Source organism: Marmota marmota, unplaced genomic scaffold (genome assembly GCF_001458135.2).
Source record: "Marmota marmota marmota unplaced genomic scaffold, marMar, whole genome shotgun sequence".
NCBI classification, from domain to species: Eukaryota; Metazoa; Chordata; class Mammalia; order Rodentia; family Sciuridae; genus Marmota; species Marmota marmota.
Window position 1 is genome coordinate 1,238,144 of NW_025999926.1, and position 27,302 is coordinate 1,265,445.

General features: G+C 43.3%; 1 protein-coding gene across 5 annotated transcripts in view; it reads right to left on the bottom strand.

Annotated features, from left to right (window-relative positions):
- Positions 1-4,212: 4,212 nt before the first annotated feature.
- Positions 4,213-27,302, bottom strand: part of Syk (spleen associated tyrosine kinase) — a 63,505-nt gene continuing 40,415 nt past the window's right edge. For 4 of the 5 annotated variants that reach the window (XM_048800288.1, XM_048800286.1, XM_015503945.2 and 1 more), the window contains 7 exons: positions 21,366-21,453; positions 20,024-20,201; positions 16,644-16,853; positions 15,917-16,106; positions 11,189-11,329; positions 9,955-10,067; positions 4,213-7,218 (listed from right to left, as the gene is read on the bottom strand). In XM_048800288.1, the coding sequence (XP_048656245.1) occupies positions 7,146-7,218; positions 9,955-10,067; positions 11,189-11,329; positions 15,917-16,106; positions 16,644-16,853; positions 20,024-20,201; positions 21,366-21,453 (993 nt within the window). In that variant the 3' untranslated portion in view covers positions 4,213-7,145. Of the gene's footprint in view, positions 7,219-9,954; positions 10,068-11,188; positions 11,330-15,916; positions 16,391-16,643; positions 16,854-20,023; positions 20,202-21,365; positions 21,454-27,302 lie in introns of those variants that run through there. The other variant, XM_048800289.1, reaches the window with a different exon arrangement.

Sequence of the window (27,302 nt, forward strand, 5' to 3'; positions counted from 1 at the left end):
TGGGTAATGGGCCTGACCTTTCCCTACTATTGATTGCCTGTTTTCATATGGAATGTTGGAACTACAGAAAGGTGATCAGATTTAACGGCAAAATCAACAGTGTTGGGCTTTTCTATCAGTGGAGACAAGTCCAAGTTACTCATCACTTAGCCAGTTTGGAATTCTGGGGCACCTTCAAGGGCAACTCTGGTGAGCATTCAATGACCTAGCACTTGGTTCACCAGGTTAATAGCCCTTGGCCTCAGTCTAAGGCAGAAACCCCCATATCAGAACTCAGATATGCCTCTGACCCTCAACTCCATGAACCAGGGTCCCATGTGGCTCCAGGTCCTTGAAGTTCGGGCCCTGACAAATGATGGCCACGTGAGCCTGTCAATGCCTGGCTACTGGACCCTGACCTAAAAAAAAAATTATGCTGGCTTCTCAGGAACAAGGCCTGAGCACCAACATTCAAGGCTCTGACTTATTCTAATGGCTCACCAGGCCTGAGGACCAGTGGTGTTCTACAAAGAATCCTGGGTGGATTGGCCTCTTTTTTCCCCTACTTGCTATTATTTTTTCAGCTGTGACTTTTCTTTTGCAAAACAAGGAGTTAATAATAACAGTTATCCCAGAAAGATGGTTGTTTCTAGATTTAAAATATAAAATACACCTGAATGGGCTCCTTGATCTGTAAAATATTGTGCAAATGCGAATGCTATGACGGCATGCTTCAAAACATCACGGAATGCTGTAGCTGCTCTGAGTTGGCCACCTGCATGCCACCGTGCCGAGGGCTGCCTGGCATCCCCGCGAGCATGCCCAGCAGCTTGTGAAGCCAGAGGAGCCCCCCGCTTCTTAGATGTCCTTCTAGAACCTCTGGCTTTGTTCTGAAATTAAAAATTAGTTCCCTATGCAGTGGGCTCACCGACTCCCATGGAATTCACTATCTTTCTGGCACAGCCAATCTGATAAGGTCTCTGATTTAGCAAAGTGATTTGATAAGTGATGGTTTGGCCATTTCCTTACCTGTTGCCCACCTCCTGAGGCAGAGGCTTTTCCTCTGTCCTATGTCAGGGGCAGAAGAATTTCAACAGCTGTTCAAGGCTGTGAGGTCTTTGTCATGCTGTGCTCCAACCAGCTTCATCAACCTCGTGGTCTATGGAAATTTATGTCACCTGATACGAGTTGGGCAGAAGAAACAGCACCAGACATCAGCTCTTTATTTATTTATTTTTTTATGAATGAGGAAGAGTTGTTGACGAACAGCCTACATTTTTCACTCCTTGTTCCCCCGCTTGATGACAGGTGTGGAAAACTGAGTCATTGAAAGTCCTCCAAGATGGAGAAGCTGCCAAGGCTTGTGACGCGTGGCTTTGGTGCCATCATGCTTAGCTAAAAAAAAAAAAAAAAAATAGCTGCTGGAAATGACACCAGCCAGACGTCGTGTGGGCTTCTTCACTTGCTTGTCTAATGACCCCTACAGGACAGTGACCGGTGGGGACAGGCCTGTGGTCAGTGCAGGAAGGGTTGGATGGTTAGCTCGGGATGTGCTGGGCACATCTTGGATTTGGTAGTGGCAGCTTTGGAAAACTGTTCTCTCTTCCCATAGCTGAATTTTTCAAAATCGCAAAATAATAAGTGGCCTTTAAAGATCAGGTACCCTGGGGCCCCTTTCTGTGTCCAAATGGTACTGTTTCTTTATCTTTGAATGAATCATTGATTATGAGTCCTAAGAGTAGGGAGGGAGGAGAGAGTTAGAAAGAGAGGGAGACAGATTGAGTAAGAGAGAGAGAGGGAGAGAGGGAGGATATATGATGTGCTATAATTGGGATCAGAAGTGTCCCCCAAGGCCCATGGGTTGGAGGCTTGGTCCCCAGCCTGTAGTGCCATTGGGAGGTGGTGGCACCTTCAGGAGGTGGGACCTAGTGGGAGGAAGTTAGGTAACTGGGGGCGTGTCCTTGAAGGGGACACTGGGACCTCAGCCCCTGCCTCTCTCTCTCTTTGCATCCAGGTGTCTTGAGGTGAGGAATTTCCTCTGTCACACTCTCCCAGCATGATGCCCTCCCTGACCCCAGCCCCAAAGGCCACAAGCCCAAGCAACCATGGACTGAGACTTCTGAAGCTGTGAGCCAAATAAGCCTTTGCTCCTTCTAAGTGGGTTTTCTGAGGTATTTAGTCAAGCAACAGAAAGCTGACACCTTGTGTCACCACCACCTGAGAAGCGACAGGGAAGGACTGGATTGTCACTCACTGTGTTCTTACAGTGCTACCTCCCTAGTGCACCAGATGCCCCCTGACCATCATGTTGATGGGCATGCAGCCAAGAGTGGCTCAGTGGACAAAGGCTGGAAAATGGTGAGCTAGAAAACAGTTCATGGAAGGCCCTTGTCACAGTCCCACTCCTCAGAGCTTCCTGTAGGCCCGGGGGGAGCTGCAGAGCCTCACTGGAACTTTCTCTGTGGCATGTTCAAAGTCATGGAATCCAGGAAACACGTGCAGGGCCTACCTCTGCCCCCCAGATCCACAGTCCCTGGCAGACACTTTGTGATCTGCTCTGTGGGTCTACCCTGCAGGCTGCAGAGTCAGGGCACAGAGAAGGAATGAGCAGGAAGGCCCTGAAGACAGAACCCGGACTCGCAAACGAGGATTCAGTAAGATGTGCTTTCCCTGGAGCAGGGACGGATTTCCAGCCAGAGGCCAAAGCCGATGCCCAGGCAAAGGAAGAACAAGGCTGTGTTCATCCAGAAGGAAAAAAGGAGAATTCAAAACCCCAAACTCGCTTTGGTGCTTTCAAATCGCTTCCTTCCTTCCCCAAATGAGAACACACTTACCAACCTGTTCTGAAGCCCCCTCCCAGTCTCCAGAAGGTGGCATGAGTCCGGAGCCTCTGGGCTTGAGCTTCAGGGAGCCCTGAAGCCATCCTTCGCTGCTCCCCTGGGGTCGAGGCTCAAAGCCCTAGGCCAGTGTCCACACAATTCCTGCCAGCAGGTAGCCAATGGCGTGGGCACACACCACGGCAGCCACTGGCGTCGGAGGTCACTGGGCCTGCGTCTGCGTGTGCCTCAACTGTGGTGCTCAGAGGCTCAGTTTACATGACCTGCCCAGGCCAGCGATGGAGGTGCTCTGTCCACACGTTCTGCATTCAAGAGCAGCCCCAGGGCCATTGCCACTCTGTGTCTTTCCCATCTCCTGTTTCCAAGAGGGCCTGGGCCACCAACGCCATCATTCCCTCCTAACCTCTCCCTGGACTGGACAGGAGCAGAGGACCCCAGTGGGCCATGGAAGGAAGCTTGTGGCATGGGGTCCCACCAATACTTGACCCAGAAAAGCAGGGGAGTATATCAACACAGATGCGGGTCTGTGTCCCTGGGCAGGATGGGTACCCCACTGATTTTTAGGTGGTTATTTGAAGCAAGGTTCAGTGTGTGTGATGTGGATGTGTGCATGTTCCTGTGACATGCATGGATTGCATGGCTCACATATGTCTGTGCTGAGTATATGTGCACACGTATGCATCATGCATTTGGAGTGTGATGCCTATGTTTATATGATACATGTGCCATATGTGCCATGCATCTGCCTCCACATCTGCATATATGTGAGAGTCTGAGTATGTGCATGTGAATGTATGTGCACACATTTGCTTGTGCATGCTGCATACATTCATATGTGTTTATGCAACACATGTGCATACTGTGTACATGTGTGCACATACATGGGCACACACATATACATGTGCATGGGTATGTAGGCTTTGTAAATGCAAGTGAATGCATGTATGTAAATGCAGTCTATTAGTATATGTATGCATGTATGTATTTTGCATGTGTGTGTGTGTGTGTGTGTGTATGAGATGTCCTTTATAATAGGAGATCAGGACTCTTCTACCCAATACTCTTAGGCTGTCTTCATAGAGAAAGATGAAGCTATGCTCTACACTCCTGCTTTGGCCCCATTGGTGATTTCTGGTCCTCCTTGGTTTGGTGTGGGCTGTCGAGTCCCCACTGGGCAGATCCACAGTTCGTGAAAAAAGGACAGACATACTCTGGTGGGACAGGGTCCTCCTTGGCAGGCCTCCTCCTGTGTGGCAGGAGCTCCCAGAGGCCCCCGTCCCCTGCTTACATGGCAGGGGACCCAACATTTTACAAAACATGCTGCACATCTGACAATGCTAATTGATGCTATCTGGCAGGGTAGGCAATCACATCCCAATAACTTCCATGAAAGTCATCACAAAGCAAATTTTAAATTTTTATTTAAAAAAAAATCACAGTTACAAATATCCGGTGACAAAATGTAGCTCTTCTGAAAAAAAAAGAATGCAAAATGCTGGTGGAGTGAACTCTTTGGGAGTTTGGGGGAACCGAATATCCAGCAGTCACCTCTGCAAATGAAAATCCAAGTGGATTTGCAGTCACTGGGGCTGAAGACCATGTGAAGTCACCGTCCAGCAATTGGGTGATGGAGAGTGAGCAGAGAACACGCTCAACTGAAACCACCGGCAATGACCTAAGCACTGGACGGAGGTTTGTTTCTGCCTTAGAGACATTCGGTTGTGCTGCGGGGTGAGGTATCTGTGGCATCCACAGTCAATGGGATGCAGCCAGGGGACCTGGGGAGTCAGTACCTACTAAGAAGGACCAGAAGGTGACCGGCACATGGAGTGAGCCCGGCTCCCTGGGAAATAGAGGGTTAGAACATTCAGAGGGGTAGCCCGTGAGTGGAAACGCAGCTCAGGATAGAAGTTCTAGAAGGACTTGGAGACCCTTCCCCCACCTTCCAAATTTAACCCTTTTCACAGTCTAAATTCTTCAATGAGGTTGCCTTTCTCTAACTGTGACCCCAGGGGAGAGGAAAATTATTCCTGATGGTAGGACACAAATTTGACTTCACTGGCTGGCCCCAGTGGACCTTGTGCACACAGGAACATGCTCTCCCAGGGGAGAGGTACTGGATAGTCCCAGGACAGAGGAACACATGACCTTCTGCAGGGAGCTAGGCTCCTGCATCCCAGTTCCCCAGGCACATTCTAGACAAGTGTCAGCCCTGGACTCCTGGGAGGGGTGTAGCCAAAGATGCCAGAAATTCACACCAGAAAAAAAGACAAGAAGTACAGCACCTGTTTGCTACACATGGGCATCCATGTTCCTAGGAGCAGGTGGCCTTTATTAAAGGCACACTTAGGGTGAAGTGACTCAAGAGTTCAATAGCAGAGCGCCCATCTCTGAAGTACTCATCACTTTACCAAATCCAGCAAATCCAACCCTCCCTGTCATGATCCAAATCTATCAATGGCTTGATCAACAGAGACTTTTCTCACTCATCTTTGTAATTTCAGAGACTGTAAATGTGCTCTGAGGATCTGCTCAGTGAGTTCAGCACATGGGGATCCTCTCGTCAATGAAATGAATGAATGGTCAGGTAGCACAATTCCAAAAAGTGCGGCTGGTTCCTAAAAATTTCCTAACACAACAGCTCATGTCTTTTTTTTGGCTAAGCAAAAAAAATGGCTACTTTCCTTCATACCTCAAGTTAGGAACAGGGTTTCTTCTGCCCTCCATGGCTATGTGTATGCTTTAAAATGCCTTCGATGTGAACATGTGTCCAAGATTATGCATATCTACAGACATTGAAATACAGGATAAATAGCTTTTTAACTTTCAAGGGCCACAAGACTGGTATTAGTGGGTGATGATTTATATAAGATCAAACATTATGTCCAGGATTCAAAGACTAACAGAATTCTCAGGTCTTACATCTTTAACCTAAAGTCACACTTAGTCACAAATAAGGCCTATCTATGGTGAGGATCAAAGTCTTTGGTTTTATGATGACGGACACTCTCTTTAGAAACTCCTCTTTCGATGGCTTTGGCCACCATGTTGCCCTCTGCTCTGGTGTGACTATGTCCCCCGAAATTCATGTACTGGAAATTTAATCCCCAAATTCACATGTTAATGGTATTTGGAGGTGGGACCTTGAGAGGTGATTAGGATTAGAATGGGCCAAGAGGATGGGGATTTATATGGGATTAGTGGCTTCATAAGAGTGACTCCAACTGGCATGGCTCTCTCTTCACGTGATGCCTTTGCTGTGTTATGGTGCAGCAAGAAGCCTCCTGCCAGGTGCTAGCACCTTGATCATTGGGCTTCCCAGCCTCTAGAAGTGTGAGAGATAAATTTTTCTTTATAAATTTCTGTCTCAGGTGTTCAGTTATAGCAACAGAAAATGGGTTTAAAAAAAAAAAGATGGAATTCTGGCTGCAGCCCCTCTGTAGAGGGTAAACTTCATCTTGAAGCTTGGCCCATGCTCAGTAGATAGCAGCCTGATCACTCAGCTGCCCCTGATGGGACACGGGATGAGGGCAGCCTGACTCCACTATGCAATTTCCATGCGGAACTTCATTCACTAGTCTCCATAAAAGCACAGAACAATTTTTAAGACCACCTGCAGGGGAGAGGACTTCAGGAGATGTAACCTCAGCTGATGTACCCCCAAAGTCCTCATTTCTCATCTAGATGATGCTTCTGTCCCATAACAGAGAGCAAAAGCCATGCCCAGGCTTATTATTGTTAGTGATGGTGTGTTATTTCATTAATTGTCTACATGCTTAGAAACTGTTCTGGCTGAACTTTTTTTTTAGGCTTCACAGCAAGCACTTTCTCATCTGGACAGCATTTCTCTGGCCAAGGATCCGTCGTGGGCTGTCAGAGTCATGTTTTAGGGGAGGTCGGCTCCCTCTGCCATTCCCTCCCCTTCCTTCATTTCCGAAGTCAGGGCTAACTGGGTTGGAGCCATGGGGCCCTGCCCTCAGGTCTCCAGGGCTTTCTGCAACCCAGGACCCCAAGAACTGGAATGACACAAAAGGAATTTAGAAACATCCTAGAATCAGTCTGCACAAAAACCACACAGACAAAGGACACAAACCAGTCTGTCAGCCCCTCAAGTCAACATGTCCTCTGTCTTCTTGTGGGACCCCGTTTGCTTTGGGGTTGGTGAGTCCTAGGACAGGTTTTGCTTAAGAAGTCACCAGCATGTTCCACCCGGGGGCGGCTCTCTCCACCAGCAGCTGGAGATGGAAAGGCTGGAAATCCATTCCTATGAATACATGTTCCTGAGATTGCTCCTTGACTGAAGGCAGCTGTGGGCAGGCACCGGGGCTGTTAGTTAACCACGTCATAGTAGTAATTGCGCAGCCGCAGCTCCACTGCTACAAACCCGGGCCTTTTCTCCACCCTGGAAGAGGAAGAGACAGGGTGTGGGTCAATGTGCCTGTGAAAAGCATTTTCCAAGCTGGGGCCTTCAAGCAGCGGCGCCCCCTGGTGGTACCCTACGGTCTTTGCGCCCATCACTGGGTGATCACAAGCCCGTGAGAAATAGATCCCATCTGATCCCACTCCAAACCTGTGGAACCCAAATCTACATTTTTACCAGATCTCCAGGGGATTCATGTCCACCTTGAAGTTAGAGAAAAATTTTTACTAGAACTCAGAATCTTTTATACCCTAAGTTCTTGGAATCTCCTGGTGATGCCAGCAACGTGTCTGAAGATGCCTCACAGGTGAATGTGGTGCAGACAGGTAGTGTCTGACTCGATTTTCTTAAGACCGAAAAACATGGACATAGCTGCAACTCTCCTCCCCACACTCCTGCTGATGGATCTGAGTCTTCTGATAAGGGGCTGTTATATGGGTTCTTACTGAAACTTCCCCCATTTATTTGGTGCCCAGGATTGAACCCAGGGGTGCTTAACCACTGAATCACATCCCCAGCCTCCCTCCTACCCTTTCAAAGGCAGATCTCGCTAAGTTGTTTAGTTAGATCCTTGTTAAGTTGCTGAGGCTGGCTTTGAACTTGCCCTCTCCTGCCTCAGCCTCCTAGCTGCTGGGATGACAAGAGTCATCACCAGGACCAGCAAAATTTCCCTCTTTTCATGGCTGAGACAAAGACCCAAGCATTCTCTATTGCAAATCTTAACAGGTCAAGGCCTTTCTTTGAGCCAGTGAGGTGCTGAAGTAAGCAAACTACGGGTTAGGGTTTTTTACAATCTTGATCTCTAAAAAGACATTTACAGCTACCTCTGCTTTCCGTAGCAGGAGCAGAGGTCATGGAACCCTTAGGAGGACAGTCCTACCACATGGAATTGGTTCCAGGACCCCCAAGGACACCAAAGTCCAAGGATGCTTGAATCCCTTCTACAAAATAGTATAGTATTTGCATATAACCTAGGCATGTCCTCCTGTATGTTTTAAATTGCCTCTAAATTACTTACAATATCTAATATGAGGTAAATTGTATTTACTATGGGAATAGTCGGACTTTATTGTTTAAGGAATGACAATAAGATAAAGAAGTCTGTACATGTTCAGTGCAGACGTGATATTTTCCATATATAGAAATCTGATCTGCCGTTGGCTGTACCTGTGAATGGGGAACCCCTGACATTGAGGGATGACCGTGTTTCTTACAACCTTGAGACTATCCTTGCTTATTTTTTTTAAATTTTTTATTGTTGGCTGTTCAAAACATTAAATAGTTCTTGATATATCATATTTCACACTTTGATTCAAGTGGGTTATGAGCTCCCATTTTTACCCCATATACAGATTGCAGAATCACATCAGTTACACATCCATTGATTTACATATTGCCATACTAGTGTCTGTTGTATTCTGCTGCCTTTGCTATCCTCTACTATCCCCCCTCCCCTCCCCTCCCCTCCCCTCTTCTCTCTCTGCCCCCTCTACTGACATTCATTTGTCCCCCTTGTATTATTTTTCCCTTTCCCCTCATTTCCTCTTGTATGTACTTTTGTATAACTCTGAGGGTCTCCTTCCATTTCCATGCAATTTCCCTTCTCTCTNTGTTGAAGATGCTATCCTTCCTCCATTGCATGCTTTTAGCCCCTTTATCAAATATAAGGTAGTTGTAGTTTTGTGGATTGGTTTCTGTGTCCTCTATTCTGTACCATTGGTCCACCCGCCTGTTTTGCTTAGAAGTTATTTTTCTCATTTTGCAACACTTTTCACTATAATGCAAGTGGTTAAAGTTGCCCGGTAGGTGAACTAGAACTTGAGGTTAAGCAGTATGCAACTGTCCTCATTTAACCATTTTGACCCGAGACAGCTGCAGTTCCACCTCGTTCAGTCTAGACACCCAGGAACAACCATAGAACATGACCAAGATCCAAGAGTCTCTATTATAAGAGCGGTTTCTGCAAAACCAAGATGGGCAGTTTTGTCAAATGGCATCAAAATAAATGGTACTGCCAATATCTTTGGAATAGCAAACATTTCAACAGCAGTTCCTGAGAAGCTAATAGCCCTTCAAACCATGGCCTCTGGGCCCACAGATTGCTCTTAGAGAGCATGCCCTGTGGCTCCTGGGTGCCATTCAAGCTTTTTGAATGCACCTGCATTCTGCTCAGGGGCTGTGTGGGAGTTAATCAGGGAAGGAAAATGCATTGCACCCAGAATTAGGGATAGACTTTTGACTCTGCCTGTGCTAGGTAGCGTGCGAATGTTATGTGATGACCCTGAGCCATGCTCTCTGGACCCCTGGCACTGAACCCATCTGTGATCAGGAGAATCTCCTAACACATTGTGGAACCAGGGGTGCTCTCAGATGGGGCAGCCAACATTGCAGAAGCCAGGATCCCTCACCCCACCTGGTGGTCCATAAGATCACACCTCCTAGTGACACTGTAGACATCTGTATGTGTAAACACAATCTATGTCATTAGCCCAAAGACAAAAATCACCCAGCAATGCATTCCTAGAACATGTCCATGTCGCTAAGGGACATCTGACTGTATCTTACAGAGGACAGTTCCTGGCCCTCCCCTATGGTTTGTTTAGGAAAGGGCATATCTTGATGCATGACAAGGTAGAATTTGTGCTTCCTGTTCATGCCAAGTGAGGCCATCATTCTCCATAGCTCTTGGATAAGTTGCTAGCAGTATTGGGTACTCACTCGTACGTCCAGCACAGGTTCATCAGATCATACATCTCTCTGGGACACCCTTGAGGGCACCCCATCCGCTCTCCTTTCTCCAACATGGCGGTAACTTCACTTCCTTTCATCCCCTAAGACATGCAAAATACACAGGAGCTTTTGAAACATGTTAACCAACAAACCCAAATAACCACCTCACTGCCCAAGACACAAAGAGTATGGGCTGTGTGGTGTCAGTTATATAAGTGACAAGCCAGGAGCATATCATTTACGATGTTAGAAGTTAGATTTGGTACACAGATTGGGGGAAGAGCTATATGTGGGGGGCAGGGAATGGGGTGTTATGGATTAGATACAATGTATCCCCCAAAAGCTCATGTGTGAGACAATGCAAGAACTGTCAGAGGTGCAGTGATTAGGTTATGAGAGTCCTAACCTACTCAATGGATTAATTCACCAATAGGGATTGCTTAGGTGTAACTGTAGGCAGGAAGGGTGTACCTAGGAGATAGGTCACTGGGGGTGTGCCTTTGAGGTTTATATTTTGTCCCTGGTGAGCAGAACTCTCTCTCTTTCTCTTTGCTCCCTGATTGCCATGTTCTGAGCTGCTTCCTTTCATCATTCCCTTCCGCCATGATGTTCTGCATCACCTTGGGCTCAGAGCTATGGAGTCAGCCATCTGTGGACTGAAACCTCAGAAATGGTGAGCCCCAGATAAAATTTCCCTCCTCTGTGTTGTTCTTGTCAGGTATTTTAATCACAGCGACAAAAACAAAACAACAACCACAAAAAAGACTGATTAGAACATGAGGATATTCTGGATTTCTGCTCTATTTCCTCATCTGGGGGCTGATTTCGTGGTGTGCTTCATTTGTGAAAACTCATTCAGCTGAATTTTAGGATCTGTATACTTTTTGGTATTACACTTTGATTAAAAAAAATCTAAGAAGTGTAGAACTGTACATTTGTTACTGTCAATAGTCATTGTTTATATTTTAGCTCTAGTGAAACATGGTCTGGATATTTTCTGCATATCTATATGTGTGACACATATAGATATGCAGAAAATACACCGTTCCTTTCAGGTCCGTGTAAACTGAGGTCATGTTAATAACCCAGTGTCAAAAGGTAAGAAGAGACGCAGGGTGCCCAGATTTCATGATTGTCAGGTTCTTGGGCAGATAATCTGGTGCTTATCTGTTGTATAAGCCACACAGTTTAGGAAGGAAGTGTGTCGACATGGATGACTCACTCGATAGGGCTTCTGCCCATAGGAGAAGGCTTCCCACATCAGCACACCGAAGCTCCACACGTCGCTTTTGCTGGAGAACTTGTAGTAGTTGATGCATTCGGGGGCATACCACTTCACGGGCCACTTCCCGTGGGTCTGGGCCTGAACGCAAAGCAGATGGAGAGAAAAGCCATGTGAACCACGGTTTTATCCCCGTTAGCAGAAACCTGGACACAAGCCAAGTGACCATCAGCAGACAATGGATAAACCAAATGTCATCTGCACTGACATTCATCTATTAACAGGAAGGAGATTCTGATGCCTGCTACAGCATGGGAGAAACCGACGAGCATCACATTAAACAAAATAGGACAGTCGCCACACAGCAAATACGGTATGATCCTGCTTACTCAGAAGGACCTAGAGAAGTCATATTCAGGAGATGTACAGGGAAGAGTAGGAAGTAGTTTAATGGATACAGTTTCAGTTTTAAGATGTAGAGAGTTCTGAAGGTAAGTTGTACAACATGAGCACATGACCAAACAATGCACTTAAAAATGGTTAAGTGGTAAATTTTATGTTACATGCATTTAAAAAGATTTTTTAAATGAAGAAGATTATGACTCACACAATGCTCTGTGCATGTGTGTGTATGTGTGTGTATATTTGGAATGAAAAGACAATTTTTTTCTTTTTTGGTGATATTGGGGATTGAATGTAGGCCTTCATGAATGCCAGGTAAGCACTCTACCATTCAGCCATGTCCTTAGCTCTGAAATGGATTTTTAAAATCCTATGAAATCTTAAAACTTTAAGTGCTAATTTTAGATTTAAATATACATTTTTTTAAAGAATTGGTTGGGTCAAACTGTCAAACTGCTCACTCCTTTTTCTCTTTTCTTGTCTTTTTCTCTCACCTCTTGGCTGCACACGGCTTCACGAAGCATGAAGTTGGCAATGGACAAGCCAAGCCTGAGTGTCAGGTCAAGGTTGCATGCCAACACGGGGCTGCTCACAAGCATATTCAACTACAACTGCGTGTTGGTCTGTAGTTTTAAGCCAATGCTAATTATTTTAGCATAGGCTATTTGCTGTGCCATTTAAAAAATGAAAAGTGAATGCTTTAAACTTCCTAATTAAAAAAAAATCCAGTAGTATTAAGAAGATCAAAACTGTGCATAGGGAAGCCCTGGAGGGTTTGGGATTAGTGTGGTACACTGTTGAGTCTTGTTATCTCTTCCTGATGTTCCCTTTCATATGAACAAAATCTCCCTGGGGTGGTGAGAGAGACATGATCTCAGTGAAAATTGATTTCATTTCACTGATGTAGGTCAGCAGTAGCAATCTGGGCATGTCACTATGGAGATGATAGGATACCCTTAGACTTCTCAAAATTACACAACTAACCATACTGCTGTCTTAATCGTGTGATGCATTATTTTTACATTTTCTAATTTTCAATGTTGTGAACCATGTAGTCAGGTGTGATAATTCAAGTTCATTTTGAATTTTGAACCAATAACCAGGTAAACCTTTAACACATCCTAAACATGCTGAAAAGTTAGTCTCTCTCCATTACTAGCTCCAGCTTCTCTAAGGATACAAGCAACTTTGATAGGATTTGGTGTATCTTTCAAGAACGATCTAGATACAAGCATAAGCGGGTAATATGTATTTTTTGGTAATAAAACTAGGGCATGTGTATTCTGTACCTTACTTTTAACTTCCCTACTTAACCATGCATCTTGGACACAGCTCTAGATTGACACGTGCAAAATAATGTTACTTCTGAAAGTTGCAGTGTGTGTGCTTCCTAAGAAGCTCTCAGGACTAACGGAGCCAGATTCCTACTGAGAGGACACAAGAAGGTTTCCAGGGATTTACTGTTACAGATCCTGCTAGAGTGCACAACGCTGAGTGTTTATGTTTGCCCCTGTGGAGAGCTGTGGATCCAGGGCACTGTGAATACGGCTGTGACACCGCCCAGAGCAGGCTGCCATGCATGGCTCCCCAGGCACTGGGGAGTTCATGTGCCTCTATTCCTATCATTTCTCTGTGACCTGATTTAACTCTTGATTCTTTTATGTTTTATTTTGCCAGCTTTATGGCCTCCTGAACTAGATTATTAGAATAAATATAAATTTTCTTAAAAATCCTCCCTATCTCTATCTTTTCAGTGGTGTTGGGTCCTTTCTCACTGCTTCTAACATGGTCCTTACCTCTGAGTGTCCTCCTTTTTCTCCCTCTCTGATTCTCAGAGATCTGCTGGTTTGCTCCTCAACTGTACATTAATATCTAATATCTGTGGCAATTTTAAAATTGGCTAACAGTTCTGGGTTTCTCTTCCTCTCAAGGGACCTATCCAAGCACAAGCAGGTTACTAGATCTTTGCAGAAAGCTTCAAAGATTAAAAGAGAATGAATCAAAACAGAAAAGAAAAGCAACTTACAAGAAACAGACTCTGCAGGGAAAACAAAATAGAAAACCCGTCCACATTCCCAATCATGGGAATCTGTCCATCCTGTCCCTTGAATCTGGATGAGCTATGGCTGCAGTGACCAACAGAAGCAGGGAAAAGTGACCCTGCTTCCTGTAGCCGCCATGCTGCGAGGAAGCCCAAGGGCCACAAGGAGGCACTACACAGAAGTGTGCTGGTCCACAGCCCAGTGGAGGTCCCAGGCCACAGGCTGTGGTCAGTCAGTCTCTAGCTGTACGAATGAGCACAATGGAGTTGGATTCCCCAGCTCCTTTAGTGAACTGAGTCACTGGGTGGGGCAGAAACACCCTGTCCCCACTGAGCCAGGCCAGTTTAGTATCAGTAAATGGGCGCTGGCTGGTCTTTCCCTGCACTGAGTTTGCAGTGGTCTTTCATGCAGCAGCAGTAGATACTGAGGACAGCATTCATATTCTGATGTGTATTTCTCCATGTCTTCCTTTAGTACTTGTTCCAAACTGGCTCTCTTCTATTAGCCATGGCATTCCAACTTGATGCCTGCTTTACAAGGCCCTTCCTTCTGCCTGTGCTCTTCCTTCTGCCTGGTGCTCTTCCTTCCAGACTGCACTTTACTTTGCTGTTTCCCCTTGGCCTTCAGATGGGCTCATGCTGACACCTTTCTCAGGTTGCTCAGGTCTTACATGCACCCCATTGGGCAGCTGCTTTATGAGCAATGGCATAAGGAGGGGGCTGTGTGGGACAGGTTCTAGGCACAAATACTCTGCTCTCCCCAGGGCGGGCAAGCTCAACCAGTGCCTGCTTCTATTCCCAAGATAACTGACAGCCGCCATCCCCTTGCCACCTCCTGGAGTCACGTACTGCCTCTCAGAAAAAGGGTGAACGGGTGGGCATTGTCATCTAGGGGGACTTTTCTGATTACTGCAGGTGGTGCAGCTCAGGGAAGATTCCACAGCACCCCCCCTAACCTGTGTGTGGAGCCACCCCTTCCCCTGTGTTCTGCCACTCACTCATTGACCATTCAGGGCACATTCTCTATTTATGAGCACCCTCAACATTTCTAGGAACCTGAAGAGTCAATCCTTCTGTGATACTTGTCCCAATAACTTGGCGACAAATCCTGTTACACTTTCCAGTTGGTCAACACAGACCCTCTGAATATGCTGTGACTGCATTCATGTGAAGACGGGACTTCTGCTTTCTTTTAGTTATCAGTTAATCTGAGGGCATGCAGAAGGGTAACATTCAGGAGTGAAGTCACCTTGGCAAGCAGGAATGGTCATTGTGAAATTGTTTTTTTAGGAAGTCCAAACACACACTTAGGCCTAGTCATCACTTTATGTTTTACTGAGAGTCCATCCTCAATTCTGCATAATTTCTGCCTTAACAAACTAAAGGGTATATTTCTTTTCTACTCTCACATAATTACCTTTATTTTTTATTTCCAGGATTTTATTATTTTTATTTCTTATACTTTAATTCTAATGGATACCAACTAAGCCAGTAGAACAATTTCCATATATTTAGTGGGAAGACATGGGCCCTGATCTTGACATAGATGATGATTTGGGTGGAGACGATGGGTTTATATGATATTTCTCATCTGCTTTCTTTGACATGTGTGTAGATATGTGTACGTTAAAGGCTATTTTGAAATAGATCCATACCAGATACTCTGGAACAGTGTTCCATTAGATGTTATTAGATACACCGTGAATCAGGTTTGAGAAAAACAGCAGAGAAAAAAACCCTCTTCTGAGCATCAGTGTCAGTTAAATAAAAGGGCTTAGGGAAACCTAACAAGAATCAACCTGTCCAATCCATAGTTTTCAAAGTTAATTTAGTGAAGGAACTCCATCCTTCTTTTTCAAAACAAATTATTGGTTAATACTCAAGGTAAAACTTGAGTATTGTTCCATGGAACATAATTCAAAAGAGACTAATTTGAGTAAATCTCAAGGTGTGACATATTTGAGTATTTCCATTTTAAAAAAATAGAATCAACGTTTTTTTAAAAAAATATTTTTTAGTTGAGATGGACACAATACCTTTATTGGTCTATTCATTTTTTATGTGGTGCTGAGGATCGAACCCAGGGCCTCACATGTGCTAGACAAGTGCTCTACCAATGAGCTATAACCCCACCCCCTTAGAATCAGAGTTTGATAAGAAAATTTTAGCATGGTTACTAGGGTATTTTATTCTTAAAATCCTACCATAATAAAATAAAGAGGAGGTTAATTTACCTCTGGGCTTTTGACAACCTGCTGTTCTGAACATCAGGGACTCGTTCCTACCTTGTAGTAGTTTTCGTCTGCTTGCAGTGCTTTGGAAAGCCCAAAGTCGCTGATCTTGGCATAATGTTGAGTGACCAGCAATACGTTTCTTGCAGCCAGATCTCTGTGCACAAAATTGCACTCCTCCAAATATTTCATTCCCATGGAAACCTGATGAACCAGCTCTATGATGTTCTTATCCTTGACGTGCCTGAAAACCACAAGGCTGCCATTAGGGACCGTGGATAGTGATCCTCACTCCTCCTGCACACCGAAGAGGAGACCCTTCATTCCCTAATCTTACACAGAGGCAGCAGGGGCAACCTTGTTAACATAATAGCACTTCCAGATGGAACTCCATTTTCCGGGTGTTCAACAGGTTTGATTTTCATGGCATGCTTTGAATTGCAAGGAAGGTAGCTTAGAGGTGTGGTCATGTTCTGCCCAGCGAGGGCAGACGTCTTGTCCAAATCATCTGAGGGGCTGATTCTACTGCTGAACCAGAAGTGTGGGTAGAGAATGAATAAAGGAGGACAAAAATAGGTGGATTACAGCTTATGTCTAAGTAACAAGAGCTAAAAAGAACTGGACCCATAGACTGTGCCTCCTCTCTCGAGGTTTCTGAGCATCGACTACCGTGGGAAGGTGCAAAGGGTGAGGTTTCCCATAGAACTCAGGCTGTTCTGGGGTCAGCAGGGGCCCTGTCCCTCAAAGCACAGCATCTTGGCCTCTGGGCACATTGCCATACCTGTTCTGCTGCAGATACTTGTTGAGTGGACCAAGCTCTGCCATCTCCATGACCAGCATCCAGGACTCGGCTTCACAGATGCCGATCATGCGCACGATGTAGGGGTTGTCGAGCTGCTGCATGACGTTTGCTTCTGCTAATAATTCATCCTTCAGGGCGGGGTCATTGGCCTCGTTTTTCAGGATTTTCACAGCCACTGTTTTCACCACTCTGAAAAACAGGGCATAACCTGTAGGGAACTTTCCAGAATGGCTCCTGTCTACAAAACTATCTTCCACGAAGCATGATTCCTATGCAGAAGTGATGTTATGCAAATATGTACCACAGCCAGGCATGGTGGCTCATGCCTGTCATCCCAGTGGCTTGGGAGGTTGAGGCAGGAAGACTGCAAGTTCAAAGCCAGCCTCAGCAATTTAGTGAGGCCCTAAGCAACTTAGCAAGACCCTGTCTCAGAATAAAATGTTAAAAAAGGTCTGGGTGGGGATGTAGCCCAGTGGTTGAGAGCCCCTGGGTTCAAACTTTGGTACAAAAAACAAAACCAAAAAGTCTGTAATAGAGCACATCTTATAAAGCCATGTGATGAATGCCTAGTCTTCTAACCATGCTCTTTTATTTTACAGACTTTACAAATAATGGAGGGGACCATGCTAAAGAATGCCCCAAACCAAGCAAAACCCCTAAATGGTAAAATATTTAAAGAGCATCTACATAAAACCAACCATGACATACATGGATTTCTGTAACATCTTGTGATTTACCAATCGAGATTATGTGATTATAAGATTCCTTTAATAGCAATGGAAAATGAATTTCTCAGTGCAGAATTATGAAGCATACATTGTTAAAGCTCACAGTTGGAAAAAAAACCACTTCTTTTTCCATCTGAAATTTGTTAATTTTAAGCAAGCTTCAACTTAGTTTGCAAAAATTAAGATTTTTTTATATTCCAACAAAAAGCATCACCTAGATCATGTTGAACTCTTGAAAATATTCTAATATAGTGAGGCCTCAATAAAATAATAGAACTTAATTGTAATGATTTGAAAAACTGCACCTCTCTGTGATACAATTCCCAGGAGCACGGGAAGTATCTTTTTGAGCTCCCAAACTGAAGAATAAAAAGAGAACTATCCAATAAAATAGATCAAATAAAAGAATAGAAGACTCATTCTGACACACTAGAGAGAAAAGCACTCATAACGTCAGTGAATGTTAGTAGTTGACCATGGCGATTGCTTTCACACAGACGGGTTCAAAACATTACCAGCACTCCAGAAACCTTCCTGGATCCTCCTGAGGACATGGAGTTATCCCTTTATGCCTTCTCTAGACAGTTGATTATTTTTCTTTTCACATTTGGTAGGGGACCATTTGGGTCTACCACCCATTGGGAACTGGTTTTGTGTATGGTGTGAGGCAGGGATCAAAATTAAGAAGTAAAAAATCTCTCGATTCTTGCAAATGTTTAAGGAAGAAACAACAAACTCTTCCAGAAAAATATTAGATAAGGAAACTCCCTAACTCATTTTGAGGCCAGCATTACTCTGATGCCAAAAATCAGATAATTACGAGAAAAGAAAACAAATTGACTGAGATCCTTCATGAACACAGATGTAAAATTCTAAGTTACATTAAGTTCAGTAACTTATGAAAATATATAATGAACAAATAACGAACAAGGAGAGTTTATTCCAGGAATGCAAGGTGCGTTTAACCTTTGAAAGCCAATCAGTGTAATCCACCATATAAACACAATAAAGGAGACAAGCCATATGGTGATCTCAGTGGAGGGACAGTGTTCAATAAAATTCGGCATACATTCATTCTTAGAGAAAACTCTGAGAAGTGTAGGAATGAGAGAACACTTCTTTATTCTGATAGAGAGCAGCTAAAACCTATAGCTAACATCATTCCTAATGGTAAAATATAGGAAGTTTTTCCTCTGTTCGATCAGTGGCGAGGCTACTGCCCCCTTTTATCAAGCATTGCTTTACGGTTCCTGATTAAGACATAAGACACACACAAACATAAGGATTGGACAGGAGAAAACAAAACTGTGATTATTCATTATTCACAGAAGGATGGCTGTGCTTACTGACTAGAAGACTCGGTATGGTGAAGAAGTTATTTGCCCCAAATCAACCTAGAGAGCCTCTTCCCTCCCCACACTGTCTGGTGGACTATGCCTATGTTAATATTTAATTAAGCAAGGAACTTAAATATGGCCAACTATAACAAGTTGAAAAAATGTGTGCCTAAATACATGAGAATTGATATTCAGTTTAAAGAAAAAAGATCGTGATTACATACATATATAAAAATAAGCATCGTGGACAATGTGTATATATATATACATATATACATACATATATACACCCCATACACATATGCTATGCATATGTACACACATATGGTAAATGCACATGAATATACATACCCATATGGAGGGGCAGCCTCAGAAGCAGGGGTTTCTGTGTGTGCTTTTGCCTATATATTTTTCTTTTTTCACTTACATTGCTGGGGATAGACCCAGGGCCTCTCATATGCTAGGCAAGTGCCCGACACTGAGCTGCAGCCCTAGTCCTCATCTATATTTTTGATCTTTGAATCATGCAAATTCCCTACTCAAGAAAACATGACTTTTACAAAAATTTCTTCCATTGCAAATAGAATGAAACAATGATCCCTATCAAACCTGTATTGGTGTTTTTACCTATCTGAAGAGAGGGTTTGTCTCAAAGGACTTTAGAAATCAGTATTTTTATGGGACATTCTATGTGGGATTCCTTCTAAAGATCAAGTAAGATGCAAAGTCATTTTAGTAAAGTAGGAATTTTAAATGATTTATGACACATTGCGATTTTCAATTATACCAGAAAGAAAAATAAATACAAATTATCCTAATGGTATTTGGAATTAAGAATTTTCTAGGTAAGAAAATTGAGACACATTATAAAATCCTCCCAAATAAGTGAGAACGCCATACTGTTGTTTTATTTAAATAAGATAATTCACGTGTGTATACAAGTGCATATTAAACTTCAAAAAAATACACAGACTAAGTGGAGTTAAGAGTGGTCGTGTTTGGGCATAAATATGCTGTTCTCACGCATTTGCTTGTTTCCATTCCCCAATTTTCTATAAGGTACATGTACTAAAACTGAAATAGTTCCTACACCCATAGTTAGTACACATAATGGATGCTCTCATTATAAGAATACCGGAAATAAACAAACTTTATAATGTATAAAGAACTCAGCCATGCTAGGTTAAATTTTAAGTTCGGGACTAAACGAATATCATAGATGTATTCTTAGAAGTTTCTAGAACGTTTGTTCATTGGGGGGAGGATGATAGCATAATGGAGCACCGCTACTTACTTTTTCATTTGGTAGTAGCCCTTTTTCACAGTCCCGAAGTTACCAGAGCCCAGTTCCTTGTCCTCTAGAGTGAGCAGGTTTCTGTCCAGGTAGACCTCCTTGGGCCTGATCTCCTCGGGGTCAGCATAGGGGCTCTCGTACACCTCTGTGTCCATGGGCATGGCTTCTATCTGGGGACCTGCAACACAGTCCGGAAACACAACCCTGAGGTGGGGTTCCTGGTGAGGGTCACCCCTTTGGTCACCGTGGGAACGTAGGGTGTGACAGAGAACTGAAGGCAGGGCCGGGAGGCATCAGGAAAGGGTCCTCAACCCCAGATGAAACAGTGGGCTGTGGTGGCTTTAAATGAGGTCTGATAGTGATGGGACACCCTTCCTGCTGAGAGGTGCAGCCGAGGTCACCCCTGCTTGGTGGCCTTTACAACTGCGTCAACCAGTAGAGCGCATGAGAAGTGATGCGTGTGACTTCCAAGGACATACGACTTCTGCCTCATCTGTTGGAAACCGCATTCCTGAAGTCTTGAGGTGACCTGGAAGGTGTTCTGAGGCCACCGTGTTGTGAGACAGTCCACAGTAGCCCACTCCCAGGGACCAAACAAAGAGGACCTGTGAGTCAGGGGAGACAGAGACAGGCTGCCCTGGCCTTGTCCTGGACCCCCTGCAGGGTCCAGCCTGAGTCTACCCCATTGGGCAGGTCCAAATCCCGACCTACAGAAGTTAATTAAATGAGATATAACTGGTTCTCATTATTTTAAAGCACTGCCTTAAGGTGTTTTTATAGCATCAAACAGACTCCAAGTTCATTAACAAAAAGAGAAACTTGGAGATGGATACCTAGAGGACCCAAGGAAACCATCCAAAGGCCCCACTTCTGAGACCATGTCACGATGGGTGTATCTCCAGGAACTGTGCCTCTTCACGGCCTCACAGAGTTAGTTTCCCTCCACACACCTGGAATACGAGCAACTCACACATCTCTTCCATTCCCCACACCTCTGACGGGGCCTTCTTCAAAACTAACAGTGGACACACAGGGCTTTCCCAGAACATGGCCCTCTCAGAACTGCAAGTAGAGTAGATGCAGAATTTCAAGGGGAGACATTCTGAAGAAGGCTCATGGATGTTGTCCGCACCCCCAGTTAATGGAGAGGGTCTTGATTGTAGCAGACTATTTCATTCAACAGGACCGTCCTGCTCACGGACACATGACATCGCTGCTACCACTGGACGATCGTCTCACAACTAGAGACCATGCGCTGAACTTTGGAGCCGATTCTACACACTTACAAGTGCCCATACACTTTGCTGTGTGAATGTCCAGAGAGTAAAAGTGTGTTTCTCACCTCTCTCCGCAGCCCAGCGTCCTCGTTCTGGCTCATAAGGGTTGAAGGACGCGGTGCTCTCTGGCCGGGTCCTGTGGGACGGGGAGGCCTGAAGCACACAGATGACCCCATGTCATTTTTTTTACTGACACACACACTCAGGTAGGTCTGAGTATTTTTTATTTTCCAATAATCACAGTTGAACTTATGCAGGGAAGACAAAGGAAAGAATTCAGAAGAACGAAAAGGAAAATAAAAAGGTTTATCTCATTCTTCCAGCGACTGTTTGGATCGTGGAAGGACTAAATGCAGCTCATGCTGAGGTCCAGCTGGGGTCTCAGAGGGTGTGGGGAGAAAATGCCCTCTGTTCAGCTAGAATTCCCTCCCCACTTCTGTGGCTTTTCACACCAGTTTCCCACCTACCAAAAGATGCTGAGGATTTTCATGTTCCCCTTGGATTCATTTTCCTGCTCTAACTCTGACTCTCTGATCTTATTTTACATGGAAGTTATTTAAAAAGGAAAATTCAATACCCACCAGCTGCTACCATCTACTTCCTAAGTCCAAAGCGTGCATGTACATGTACATTTTATTGCCACCTGCTTCTGTGGCTGCAGGGGACATCTAGCACCATCTGAGTCGATGCTGGCAGATAGCCCTAGCCAGGAAGCTACAGGTCCCAAAGTCTGGCTGCCACCAACCCGGGCCATCGCAAAGCTATGGATCCTGTGAGATGAGGAATGTTTTTTGATCACCTGAAGGAAGGTAACAGAAGCCCATCTGAAGCAAAGCTTTGTGGGCCATTACAAACTTGAATAATATGCATTTGATTAACATCAGTTTGCATCATGAAATAAATGGGTGGAAAAATCTACTCCTTATATTCCTAAGGACTCTCTTTCTTGAACACATTTATCCTGAATTTCCTGACCCATCTTCACCTTTAAGATAAATCAAGGTGATTTGGCTGGGGATGTGGCTCAAGCGGTAGCACGCTTGCCTGGCATGCGTGGGGTGCTGGGTTCGATCCTCAGCACCATATACAAATAAAATAAAGATGTTGTGTCCACCGGAAACTAAAAAATTAATATTAAAAAGTTCTCTCTCTCTCTCTCAAAAAAAAAAAAAAATCAAGGTGATTGCTACTAAATTTAGTTCACAGAAAATCCACAATCCAAATCCCTCCCTACTCCCCATTGGTATGAACTGAGTAGCAACTTTATTTATCCCAAACACTGGCCAGGAAGAAATGAGATAACACCAGATTTGGGAGAAATTTAAAGAAACAGAGAGACACTTAAGCTTAACATTACACGGTCACTTATCTTACAGGACATACTAAATCCTCATCTGCCTTATTGGTTACAGGCTCAGAAACCAACGTGTAACAATGCATCTCCGTGCATCCTGATGTCCTCCTCTCCTGCCGAGGGCATGGCCTCCCGCAGTGGAGAGGCTAAAGGACATGAGGTCTTATCTGTCAGAGGGATATCATCAGATCATGTTCTCATGCATCATCTCAGCCTTCTTATTGAACTGTTTAAACCAACTACCACAGGTCGAAAATGACAAAAGTTCCCGGGGGTATACTATTCATTGCCTGCACGAGTCTCTGCCATATGCATGATGGGTGCTCAGTAAAAATGTGTTAAACAAGCACGTGAATGGATGGATGGGTGGGCGGGTGGATGAAAGAAAATTACTCCTTATAAGTGGGAGGTGCCAAGTGCAACCTAATATTGATGTTAAAACGAGTTTTCTCTCCAGACTTTAATAGAGGGGAGTAGGTACAGATAATTCCAAATGACAATCTGCCTCTTTTAAACATTGTATATGATTTCACTTCCAATTTGTAATACAGTTACCCTGTTTTCCATCCTTCTTGCTGAGTTCCCTCCCTCAAACAAACTCTAGGCCAGAATACTTTTTTAAAAGTTGTTTTTCAGTTTAACATTTACTATAATTTCGAATACTTTGATCTTCCCTATAGGAAAATTCTAGATCCCAAGGCAAAACTTGAACAGACACAGAGTTAAAGGATGCCCCAGGATAGGCCACCAGGGAGGAAGGGACCATGAATCCTTGCCTTAAGAACTACTCTCTTCTGCTCTCTTAGGACATTATCCTGAGGCTTCAGCCTCCACCCCAATAGAATGTTCTCCAGAGCAAGAGGTCCTCAAAAAGACTTGTCACAACTAAATCACAGTGCAAATACCTAACATAGAAATCCTGGGGAAACAATTTTAAAACACAGGTGAAGTTATTTTTTTTAAAAATACTGCAAAGAATACAGTGTATAAGGACTAAGTAGGAATTAGTAGTATTGGACCCAGGGAATCTAAAGTCCTGGATGTGAGTAACTCAGACTCAGACTGGCCGTGTTACCCACTCCTTGTCTTTTGGGGCTTATTATGGACAAGGAAATAGACTGGGGCTCTCCTTTGGAAATTTGGGCTCCATATTTTCAGCAAAGGTGACTCAGGGCTTTAATCTATGCTGCCCAACACAGACCACCCTGTGATAAGGAGGCCTCAGGGTTCAGCCACAGAGAGACCCGGAGTCCCTCGATCAACCACGTCAGCTCTCTCCTATCTGGATGCCTTCATCCTCAGCACCCCGGGCTTTCTGGAGCCTGATTGGATTGGAACAAAAGATGGCACCGCACTTGGCAGAACGTTCTGTGGCAGAAATGGGGGGTTTTCCACTGAGTCAGGTAAGAAAGCAATGGCCATTTTATGATGAAGATGATACAAATCCAAGTTTCACCTTTCCCTAAGGGGTCAATAGACCATTTGGTAGAAACACAACAACAGCTTAAACCTCGGAAGTAAAAACTCGGCTGACGAGAACAATTTGAGGCCTCTGTACAGAATAAACACAAAGGCATGATGATAAATTATGAAGGTATTTACTATTGTGTAACATTTAATGAAATGATAATTTTAGTGAAAAAAACATATGGCTGGGGAGCATTACTATTCCTCGCCACCTTCCTTCTGCTTTTTATTTGTGGAATCTACTCTGCCCTGATCAATACTATCATCTTTTCTGCATAGAGAACAACAAGGCCTAAAGGAAATGCAGACAGTTCCTTTTACCCAGTTTTGCCAACACTCAAAACAAAGAACACAGCTGCTGGGCACCACTAGGTGGCACCAGCTACCTGAGCTTCTGACTTTCCAAAGAGGAACTGGAAACTTAAATCTCCTCAATTCAGGTGATGATAGCCTATTCCATAGAAATAATTTAAAAGTCACGTTTGATTATAAGTTATGGTCCCTGATATTATATTGTTTAGGTTTAACTGCAAATAGAAAATATTTTTGACAATTTTTTTTTTTATTTAAATTAAAGTGCTTGGAATTTGGAAGTGAACAAGAGTAGGGAAAAAAAGAATGCTCTTATGGCACAGACAGATAGGCTAATTCCGAGTTTCCTGGTTTCCCAGTACCACAAGTGTCCTGCGGTTTATTATCTAGATCCTGACTTTTACTGTCAGGTTCTTGAAAGGTGTTTTCAAGTGAGGCAGCTGTAGTCATATAGGTGACAACACAATTGTGATTGCAGCCAGTCAGCTTCAGAGCTACTGGCTGCAGTAAACCATGCGTGGCTACCAGTAGTCTCCAGTGGAATGACCACAGTTGTGGCAGTATTAGGGTTGTTTTAGATGCACAAAAGCACATGTAATCTGCACAAGGAATCTTCTCTTACGTGACAGCAAAGGTGTAAAATCTGTCCCTCTAAAACCACATGGACACCCTTTCTCGGTAATGTAGCCTGCTGGCTTGGCACTGCCAAGTCAAAAGATGTGCCTGGAGAATTTCTGTCTTCCTGTTCTCTCTGTGGGGCCCTAGGAAATGAGTATTTAGAGAAATGTTTTTTTAAATATCTCAATTACCCATGTATGTGTTGACTAAAACAGGGAAAAAAGTGGGTTTTAATGAGAAATCTGGGGACACATCTCAGTCTAATCATCTTAGGAAATGTGTCTTTGAAATGTGAAGCTGAAAAGCCACCTTTGGGTCTTTAAGGCTGATGGTCAAATTCTGCTCATTTTTCTTAATAGGATACATTTTTATCAATGTTTTTATTAGTGCATTATAATTATGCATAATATTGGGGTTAGAGGATGGATACAGTTTTGTGCTTACGTTAAAAAAGACAAACAGAATTCCAGGACTAATGACAAGAGGGATTTGATTCTATGTAAGGACTACCAGGACTTATATTCTTTAGTTAAATTCGGTTATATAAATATAAACACATGGGCTGGGGTTGTGGCTCAGAGGTAAAGCGCTCGCCTAGCATGCATGAGGTACTGGGTTTGATCCTCAGCACCACATAAAGTAAAATAAAGACATTGTGTCCACCTATAACTAAAAAATAAATTAAAAATCAATAAATACCAACGTGATACTAATTTTTAAAGAAAAGTTTAAAATGCATCTGACTCTTGTGTTTATTATGAAAATTTCAAATTCTCTAATCATTTGAAAATCAAAGCATACTTTTATAGATGCTAGAGTTACTTTAAGTTCCAACACATATTTTTTATCTGAATTGTTAAAAACAATTGTTAACGTTAAGCAAATTAACAAGTTAAAAGTTGTTTACTCCTGAGTATAACAGATGGGCTACTTGACATGATTGTCACAATTCTTTAATCATGAACGGTTAAACAATGGGAAGTTCCTCATCCATTTTTGAAAACATAAGTATGAATTCTTCTAGATCATTCATGATGAATCATTAAAATATTTAATCCCTATTTTAAATAATATAATCCTGCTCCCTTACCAATTATCTACTGATATTTTTGGCATCTATGAAAACTTGAAGCATTACCAGCATTTTCGGAATTCTTCCAGAATATTTCATACTATGTCAATACTATCCATCTGTCTGTCTATCCACCTATCTATCTACGACTTTGCTTTTTAACAGTTAACACTGTATTTTGGAAACAATTCTAGATTTCAGCTTCTCTCACAGTAGCAATGTTATTTCCCATTGAAAGACATTTAAATTATTACAGGAATTTGACAATTTTCAGCATTAGAATGAGCACTTTCATATATATACATCTGTGATGCGATTGTTTTATGTACTTCTAATTTCCATAGATGTCACAAAATTGCCTTTCTTGTAGATGGTATCATTTCATTTTTCTCTAATAAAGTGTAGTGTAATTCACCACACCCTTGAGCACAGCATAATAAGCTTTTAGATTTGGACCAGTCTCAGTTTCACACAGGCAACGGTTTTGGACAGGATCATGAGGTTCCATCCTACTCGTGATCCTCCCTTACTGACAACCTACCTCCTGGACACTGGACTTGCTTAGCCTGCTCCCATAACCGTATAACCATAGTTTTAACTGTATGCCATAGTTTTAACTTGCATTTCTTTTATTATAAACTTGAGCAACAGTTAATACATTAAAAACTACATATGTTTACTTTACTCTCAATTACTGACTGAAATTCCCTGCCCATTATCCTCTTAGGTAGTTGAATATTTCCCTTATTGATTTATAGAATCTCTTTATATATTAAGGAAATAAATATTCTATACATGTCATTGTTACTATTTCTAATACTTATTCTTAGTTTTTAAATTTCTCTTTTGGCAAAGTTATAGCTCTTATCGTGTATATATTGCTTTATTTTTATGTAGTCACATTTACAGATTCTTAAACTTTCTTTAGACATTCTCTGTAATCTAAAAAGGTATATTAAATCTTATTTTCTAGGTATTTCCTCAGCTATTGTGAGGGACCTTAGCTGGCTTAAGCCTACTTAGAAAATGACAGAGGTTTGTCTTCTCACAAGACGGTTTTATTGGTTTTTCATGGTGATGGGTTTTTGAAATGACAACTTGGTTTCCCTGAGCTATAGTCATTGAATCAAACAACAGTCTCAGCACTGTAGTGAAAGGGTTCTGCAGATTTAATCACCA